The 9508-nt window shown below is 55.1% G+C and overlaps 1 protein-coding gene across 1 annotated transcript; it reads left to right on the top strand.

Moving 5' to 3' along the window:
* The first annotated feature begins 715 nt into the window (after window positions 1-715).
* Window positions 716-9508, top strand: CATSPER1 (cation channel sperm associated 1). Its single transcript, XM_035723148.1, has 13 exons — window positions 716-777; window positions 885-1417; window positions 2449-2661; window positions 3908-4021; window positions 4195-4345; window positions 4635-4726; window positions 4860-5003; window positions 5169-5232; window positions 5412-5484; window positions 5627-5687; window positions 6891-6966; window positions 9071-9185; window positions 9346-9508. The coding sequence occupies exons 1-13, from the start codon at window positions 716-718 to the stop codon at window positions 9370-9372; spliced, it is 1725 nt and encodes a 574-aa protein (XP_035579041.1). The 3' UTR covers window positions 9373-9508.

Raw genomic sequence — 9508 nt, 5'->3', positions numbered from 1 at the left:
AGCATAGTCATGGATCAACCCTCGTTGGCTGAAACAGCTCAAAATGAGGCAGACACCAGTGATTTGGATGTGTTATCTCACCTTGGCTCACCAACCACACATCACAGGCCAGGCCATAGCAGAGTCCACCGCCATCAGGGGTACCATCACCACGGTGAGTCCCAGCACCATGGTGAGTCCCACCATCACGACATATCCCACCATCACAGTGAGTCCCACCATCATGGCAGGTCCCACCATCATGGCACATCCCACCATCACGGTGGATCTCACCACCTTGATGAATTCCAAGCCTTTCATGACAATGCCCCCTCCCACCATTCCCCCCACTCCCATCACTCCCACCACTCCCACCACCACGGTGAGGCCCACCATCAAGGTAGAGCTCACCATCTCACATCCCTTGCCGTGGCCCCTTCTCATGGCACTCTCTTCTCCCAACATTCCCTTGGTGAGGGCCCCTTTGATGGTGAGTACCACCATGGTAGGCCCCACCACCACGGTGAGCCCTACCACCAAGGGGGTTCCCACCACCACGGTGAGCCCGACCATCACAGTGAGCCCTACCACCATGAGGGGTCCCACCATCACAGTGAGCCCTACCACCATGAGGGGTCCCACCACCATGGTGAGCCCTACCACCATAGGGGGTCCCATCACCATGGTAAGCCCTACCACCATGGGGGGTCCCATCACCACGGTGAGACCTACCACCATGGTGGGTCTCCCCACCATAGGGAACCCCATCACCACGGTGGGTCTCACCACCATGGTGAGGTTTCCCACCATAGTGGGCTCCATCACCAAGGTAAGCCTTACTACCATAAAGATTCCTACACGTATGGTGGCCCTCACCATCACAGTGAGACCCATCACCATGGTAGGCACCATCATCATGAAGCCCACCACCACAGAGGGCCTCTTCATCATGGAGAGACCTTTTCCCACCATTCCTATGTGGACTCCTACCACGATCGCTCGATACCTCACTTCTATGATGACTACAGCCACCACAGTGAACACCACCATGGCCACCATGGTCACCACGGCGAGCACCACCATGGCCATCACAGGGAGCACCGCCACGGCAAGCACCACCATAGTGTGCATCGTTATGATTATCTCCATGGTGATCACGGCTACAGGGAGTACCATCATGGTAGCTCCCGAGTCTTTGGCCCACGCAAGTCCCACAGAGTGGCCAAAGCCTCCTTTGGCTCTTCCCTTTCTCATTCAGTAGCCCTCCAACCTAGCATGGCACGGGTACAGCACTCAGCCTTTAGCTTGACTCGTTCCCACAGCGCAGTGCGCTCACATGTGTCCCTGAGGTCCAACAAAGTCCATCCTCAGGATTCCTCCTCTAAAACTTCCTCGGAAAGCTGGGCAGAAGAAGATGAGCAATTTCAGAAGCGCAAAAGTGAGTCTCTCTTCCCCCACCCCCAACTCACACAGCCTGGCCCAGATTCCAGGCCTGACTTGGGCCCTGCACTGACCTTCCACAGATCATGAGGCATGACTCTCAGCTGCATGCATATTCCATTGGCTATTCACTCACCTGACTGCTCACCATCCAATCTTCTATTCCTTAAATGATGCACCTCTTCAGTCCATTGGTAGTTCGTTTATCTAGTCACTTCTGTGCCTATATGCATTCACTTCTCAAACATTTCTTCTTGTCTCATATGGGTCCCTGGCCCGCCTGGACCCTGGAAGCACAGAGAAAACAAATCCTGCCCTTGAGGGGCTCCAAGACTGGGGGGTGGTCACTTAAACAACCAATCCTAGACCACCCAGTGATGGTGGCCTATCCTCCATATCAGGACAGTTACCCCTGTAGATTGTATTTGTCCACATTTCCCCCCACTAAACTGTGAGCATCTTGACAGACATCCAGTGTCTGAAAGAGGGCCTTGTTTAAGGGCAGGGAGGGACCTTGGCTATTATAAAGCACAATCCCCCAAGGTTGGCCCCAAGTGGTTCAGTAAACAGAGTAACAGTCTCACAAACAAGCAGAGAGGGATAGGTACCTAACTGGAGGGGAGTAGGGAAGGCAGCCAAAAGGAGGTGATGTTTCAGCAGAATCTCAGAGGGAGAGGGAGAGTTCACCAAGAGGATGGGGTAGTGTGGAAAATGGGGTTTTCCATGCATAAGTCGCCACGTGGGTAAAGAAAGGCCTGGAGGTATAGAATCATGAGCCTGCAAGAGGCACTTGAGCAGACCACAAATCCCAAACAAGTTGGCATCTTCCATGGAAGGGGCAGCAGGAGTCCAGTAGCCCCAGGATCCGGAGTAGCCCCAGGATCAGCACAAGATAGCATGGAGGCACTTCAGTGAGTGGATGGTAGGCAAGCAGGAGGCATGAAGATGAACCCCAACTTAGTCTGGGAGGGACGCCTGGGATCCCCATGCTGCCTTCCACACAGACTTGATTCTCCGTTCCCCTTACAGCCGCCAGAGCTCAGCGAGCCCACAAGAGGCTGCACACTGTGGACCTCTTCTATAGATTGTGGGAAAAATTAAGCTACCTCATTAAGGGCCTCCGGAGAATGCTTAGGAACCTGACTCAGTCCCTGCCCTTTGAAGCCTTCATCTTCCTCGTTGTCTGCCTCAACACTATCATGCTTGTGGCACAGACCTTCGCTGAAGTTGAGATCCGGGGTGGTAAGAGCTGGGGAGGCCCTTTCTTTTCTTTTCAAAAAAAAAAAAATGTTCTTTATTTATTCATGAGAAACAGAGAGAGAGGCAGAGGCAGAGAGAGAAGGAGAAGCAGGCGCCCCGCGGAGCGGGCACCTCGATGTGGGACTTAATCCCAAGACCCTAGGATCACAACATGAGCCAAAGGCAGCCGCTAAGCTGACTGAGCCACCCAGGCGCCCCTGAGGAGCCACTTTCACATGGAGAAAGCCATAGATCTTGTTCTAGGCCTCTTGTGGGCCTGGTCCAGTGCCGGGTGGCTTATGTGACTTAGTTCATTTCATCCTTACCCCTGGGAGGTAGACAACATTGACCAGTATTTAAGATGAGGCTCAGAGACCTTGCTGAGGTCAACGAGCCAGCCAGAGACACAAGAGCCTGCTAAACTGGAGAATGTGCTGTTTGTAATATAGCCACCAGGTGGCGCATCGACCCTAAACACGCCGCTCTGTGGGGCAGCGGGAGGGAACCCTGGTCGCCTAGAAAGGGCCAGGAGACTGTGGAGGGGTGAGAGTGGAAAGCCGCGGAAGGCGGCCCCTGAGACCCTTGGCGGCAGAGTGAGAGAAAGGCCTGCCACCGCGTAAATAAACGAAGCAGAGAATAAGATTGGCTGCATTCTTATTCTGTATTAAGTGAAGCTAATGTTCATGAAAACGCTCTCAGGCCGACTGGTACTGTTCCCAGACCAAAGTGGGTCTGCTGCTTGGTGAGTTCTATACAGACTACCCCCGGCGGAGCTGTCTCACAAGGTCATCTTTATTTGTAGAAATAAGGAGATCCAGGGGAACCATTTCTAAAGCTGTGACCTCCTCACTAGGGAAAGCAGGCTCCTTCTAGTAGGGCTTGGGATGAATATTCAGAGAGGGTTTTTAGCATGGCAATGAGGCTGAGGCACTGTCTGATTCCGTGCCGGCTGTCTTCCTTAAATGTTTTTCTGTTCCAGCTGTTCCTTCCCTAGCTTCTAAACGGTAAGATTGACAGTTAGGCAGAAGCTGCTAGGAGCTCCCTGAGGTCAGGAGGTCAGGCCAAGTGACAGTATTATCACTGTTTTACGGACAAGAAAACTGAGGCACAGAGCAGTTAAGACACACAGCCCTTAGGGCAGAGCCAGGTCCTCCCTAACAGGGACTGTGCGTGAGATCCAGAGGGAAGGAGGAGAGATGGGCCAGGGCTGCTGGGGAGGGCCGTGAGTGAGCCCCTGGTGTCCCTGCAGAGTGGTACTTCATGGCCTTGGACTCCATTTTCCTCTGCATCTACGTGGTGGAAGCTGCGCTCAAGATCACTGCTCTGGGCTTCGAGTATTTTTCTGACCCATGGAACAATCTGGGTGGGTGGGGATGGGGGTGTGTGTGTGGTGGGGGGAGCCACCGGACTGCTAACGGAGGCTGGGGACAAAAAGGGGCACTGGCAGGGAGTGCTGGTGTTGGGGGGACTGCAGGTCTGGGCGAGGAGGCGCCTGGGCAGGAGCCTGTGACTCCCAGCGCCCCCCTGTGCCCTCAGACTTCTTTATCATGATCATGGCTATGCTGGACTTCATGCTCTTACAGTACAACTCCTTCTCCTTCGTCTACCACCAAAGCGTCTTCCGGATCTTCAAGGTCTTCAAGAGCTTGCGGGCCCTGAGGGCCGTCCGGGTCCTCCGGAGGCTCAGGTCAGCGGCGCCGCGGCTGCCCACGCCACCCTGCGGGAAGGGGGTACACGGGCCTGGGCTCCCAGGGCATCTGCTGTGACCTGTTCAAGGGATGGGGGACGAAGAGGCTGTGGGCTCCAGCCCACTTCTGATTAGCCCCCTGCCATCCGCTAGGATCAGTCATTTTCCAGAGAGGGCTGAACTCTCCCAGACCTCTAGCAAAGCGGTGCCCCCGTCGGTGGTGTCAGTTCCGCCTGCTGGGCACAGATCCCCACCCCTGCTGACTCAGCCTCTCAACTTCTGCCCACAGCTTCTTGACCAGCCTCCAGGAAGTGACCGGGACTCTGGCGCGGTCCTTGCCATCCATCACCGCCATTCTCATCCTCATGTTTACCTGCCTCTGTATCCTGTGCTCTGGGGGCGGGGGTGGGAGGGGTGGGGGGAGCCTGAGGTGCTGTGATGGGCGGGTTTGTAGTGGCCGGAGCGGGGCTGGGGAATGGGACTCTGCGAGCCTGGCTTGGCCCTGAACAGCCAGTCCTCTTCTCTGTGGTGCTCCGGGCTCTGTTCCGTCATTCTGACCCCAAGCGCTTCCAGAGCATCCCCTCCACCATTTTCACCCTCTTCACCATGCTCACCCTGGATGACTGGTCCCTCATCTACCTGGACAGCCGGGCCCAGGGTGGGACAGGACCCGGGCGGGGTGGAAGGCAGGGGCTTGGCTGGGTGGGCAGACCCCGAGGGCTCAGTTACCCCATCTGCAAAGTGGGGCATCTGATCCTTGCTGGCAGGGGTGTGGTGAGGGTGGGCAAGGAACTCGCAGCTCAAACAACACCCTCTCTCCTAGGTGCCTGGTACATCATCCCCATTCTCATGATTTACATCATCATCCAATACTTCATCTTCCTCAAGTGAGGACCCCATCCCTACTCGGCTCCCCAGCTTCACCGCCACCCCCACCTAATCTTGGGGCACCCCTCCCCAGCCCTCTCCCCTTGGTCATGCCACAACGAACCCAGAGGAGGGTGCAGGGCCTCTCCTACAGCCTCCTCCTGGAGGGCACCCCACTATCCTCCCCCACCATCCCCAGCCTGGTGATTGCCGTCCTGGTGGATAACTTCCAGATGGCTCTGCTCAAGGGCCTGGAGAAAGTAAAGCAGGAGGTACTGAGTGGGGTGGGGCAGGTGGACCTGGGAGGGAACCACAAAGGGGTGGGCACAGAGGCTGGGGGGAAGGGAGGAGGGTGCTCCTGGAAAGGGCAGACAGGGAGGGGGCTCGGGCAGGACAAAAGCCGCTTCTTCCCAGAGGGCCGCCCGGATCCATGAGAAGCTACTGGATGACTCACTGACGGAACTCAGCAAATCAGGTACTGGCCCTCCTTCCGCAGTCAGACACACAATTCCAGGTTCAGTGGCAGAGTTTGAGGATCTGAGACTCAGGAGGACTTTCAGAGCTTAGAACTTTGGTCCAAAGAACTCTAAGATAATCTTCTGAAAAGCAATTAAACTGCTCATCAATTCCTGAAAGCCCCGTTTGTGAAATGACTAATTAGCCAAATTATGATTCACCAAATGCTCATTTCTTCTAATAACTTATAAAGGTTATAGCACTTGGTTTTACATGGGATGGTTTCGACTGCCTTGGAGGGTTTCATTAAGGTGTTGCACACACTTGTCCAGAGTCACTCAAAGTGGATTGAGAGTCATTAAAAATCAAGTTTCCTGGACACGTTCATTTTTATAAACTTGACTTTCTGAATGAGTTGATTTTGAGGCAGTTGGTTTGCTTCCTGCTTAAAGATCTTCAGAACTTTAGATAATCTGAGCTCTAAGGATCCCACTCTTAGGCTCCTCAACACTAGAGGACTAAGGGTCCCAAAGGGTCACCAGGTCCCTCACCTGCCCCTTCGATCAGGGAAAGACACTCAGTGCAAAAAAGCTGAAGCAAAAAGAGGAATCAATTGGCAGAAATTACTTAGCAAATTGAGGGCGTGGGGTTTTCAGGAATGGCTAGATCCAGGACTTGAATACTGGTCAGGATTTGGTCTCTCTCCATCCCTCTGCTCTGTGTCCTCCGCATGGTTTTGTGCTTAGGGTGGCTCTTCCCTTGCGGTGGGAAATCCTCACAGGTTAGCCATTCCTCTCATGCCAAGCAGAGACTTTCTCTTCTTCCTGTAGTTATAGCAAAGTCCCGGGTATGTGTCTGCTTTGCTTTGATCACCTGACTATTTTGGAACCAATCACAATAGCCAAAAGAATAGGCTGTTCTGATTAGCCAGGCCTGAGTCACATGTCTTTGGAGGTGGGCGGTGGGGTCAGCCCCCTGGTAGACAAGGTGGACCCAAAAGGGGCTAGGAGTGGTTCCTTGGGAAAACTGGGGGGGGTTTACTGGAGGGAAAGACAAACAAACAAATCTGATACACACACCACACCCGGAGAAGCCATCTCTTTGGGGGCATTGTGGGCAAAAACTCTTTTAGCCCCATCTGCATACCTCCATGACACATGGGGTGTCTTCTACATCCTCTGAATCTGGGCATCTTTTTGACTGTCCCCTTTTTTACATCCAGACCCTGAAGAGGTGGTGAGTGAACACACCAAACAGAAGCAGCTCATCGAGAAAAAATTTGGGACCATGACTGAGAAGTAAGGAGATGCAAAGGGAGGGGAGGCCCCGAGTCTACGGAGAGAGATCTGGGGTCTGGCCCGTGGGCTGGCAGAGCAAAGGACATTGCCCACCTCTCTGGAAGGGGGTGGGGCGCCAAGGCCCATGTAGAGCCTACGGGTGGGACGTGGAGACCATGAGTGGCTTCTGCTCACCCTGAGCTAGCTTGTGCCACCAAGAGAGTCCCACCAGCAGTGCTTACTGGGCCATGAGAGCCCCTCTGAGGCTGAGGGCCAAGGCAGGGCAGCAGGGAGTCTGCTCATCTGTTTCCTTAGGAAGCATCCCTGACCCTTGCTCTGGGTCAGGCCCTGCAAGTTCTTCAGGACACAGACTAGCCTGTGCCCATGAAAGCCCTATTGCCAATGACCTGTGCTGGGCCATGAGGGTGCTGGCCTTCGGCTAGGTGGAGGGGTGAAGAGGGAGGGTCAAGGAACAGCTTGGGTAAAGGCCTGGGAGGCAGATGGTCAACATTCCATTCCCGTCGAAGAGATTGGCCAGCTGGGCCAGGACAGCTGGGGACTTATGGCTGTGCTCATGGCTGGGGGACCTTGGCACAGACTTCCTGCTTCCTGGCTCTCAGGCCTGGCTCCTCAGAGAGCCTTCCCTCTGAAAGCTGGGCCCCGCTGCACCTCATCCAGACTGGCTCCAAACCAGCAGACCCCTAGGGCAGTCTGACTACTGGCAGCCTCCAGCCCCTCCTCACCCGCCGTCCAAGTTCAAGCCCCAAAGGCCCTCTGTGACCCAGCCTTTGCCAACCTCCCTCGTTTCCTTGGCTACTTCCTTGCTGTCCCCGCACTGTTTCCCAAGCATAGCACATACTTCTCCACCTCTGGGCCTTTGTCCACACTGTTTTCTCTGCCTGGAACGTTCTCTGGCTGCCAATGCCAGACTCAAGTGTCCAAGATTTGGGCGAGCTGAGTTCCAATCCTGCTCGCTTCACATCCTGGCCCTCCTCGCCCCCCTCCCCCAATCCCAGCAACTCGGCCACTGGCCTAATGGGCCCTTGGCACCTCGGTAACACTTTCTACGGGGGTTTCTGGGCCTCCAGACTCTTCCCCATTGGTCTACCTCCACTATGAGTGCCCTTTGTTTTTGTTTGTTGTTGTTTTTGTTGTTGTTTATTTTAATCTTTCCTTTCTTTTATTCTTTTTATTTATTTAGAGAGTGGTCTTTGTTAGAAGCAGCTTAGGCTTTTCCTTCCTCATCAGACTTTACATCTCCAATTCACCCACTCTCTGTGGCCTCCTTCCCTGAGGCCTGCCCTGGCCCCCAGGACACTGCAGCTCTTCTGGAGTAACGGACCAGGAACCTTGCCCAGGCCTGGCAAAGCTTCTCGTGTCTTTCCAACTCGGCTCAATGACACTTGCTCTGGTAGCCTTTTCTGATCCCCAGGACTGGACCCTCAGCACTCTGGTTTACTCTTCTCACAAGCGTAAACACTCTTGGTTTGCCTTCTTGGCTCTGCCACAGACGGAGCTTCCTAAGGGCAAGGACTGTTTCTGGTTAACGTCTGCGTCCTCGGAGCGCCTGGCAGTGTTCATTGATTTTAGTGTCACTTAATGGATTTATAAAACGGGCAGGTGATGAGGGAGTTAACAGATGGGTAGTGGGCTGGGTGAATGGTTGGGGGCGGCGGTTAGGTGGATGGCTGACTGCACAACATGGTGAAGGGGTGGGTGGGGGGTGTCCAGGGAAGAGCAGGTAGATGGAGGGATAAGGGTGGTCAGATGAGTGAGTGAATGGCTAGGTGGGTGGGCGGATGAATGGGTAAGTGGGTGAGTGGGTGCACAGAGAGGTATGGGATAGTTGGAGGGGCCACCAGAGGGGTGGACAGGAGGGGGGAGGGATGGATAACCGGGAGGGTAAACGGCAGTTAGAAACTTCTCTGGCACCGGCACAAATGGGGGCTTTTTATTTGTGGAAAAGGAGATATGTCTGTCATGAAAGGCCCCACTCAGAAAAACTGTAATGGGGGGCTGGCGGAAGGCCGGTGAGAAGAGCTGTGGGGGGGGGGCTCTGGCAGCCCGGATGACCCTGCCGGGCAGGTCACCTCAAGCTCGCCCCTTCCCCCCTCCCCCCCCCAAGACAGCAGGAGCTCCTTTTCCACTTCCTGCAGCTGGTGGCCAGTGTGGAGCATCATCAACAGAAATTCCGCTCCCAGGCGTCTGTTCTTGATGAGATTGTGGACACTGCGTTTGAGGTGCGCCAGGCAGGACCAGAGGAGAGAGGGGCCACGTGGGAAGACCCCAGAGGGCCGGGCATGGGAGGCTCGTGCCCAGAGGGCCCTGAACAGTCACATGGGTGTGGGCGAAGGCAGAGGCCGGCACTGGCTCGGTCACCCGCCCATCCCACCCCCACAGGCTGGAGAAGAGGACTTCAGGAAGTGACCCCTGGATGCAGAGAGACACGGGATGCGGATTGCAGCCTCTGGCAAGCTGCCCACTGCCGTGGGTCAAGACAAGTCCCCCGATCTGCTGGAATGATCATCGGGCCTGCAGGGCTGGGCCCTAACAGAGTTTTAAA

This window comes from Zalophus californianus, chromosome 11, assembly GCF_009762305.2.
Source record: "Zalophus californianus isolate mZalCal1 chromosome 11, mZalCal1.pri.v2, whole genome shotgun sequence".
NCBI classification, from domain to species: Eukaryota; Metazoa; Chordata; class Mammalia; order Carnivora; family Otariidae; genus Zalophus; species Zalophus californianus.
The sequence above is the reverse complement of the archived record's forward strand: the minus strand, read 5'-3'. Positions and strand labels throughout refer to the sequence as shown.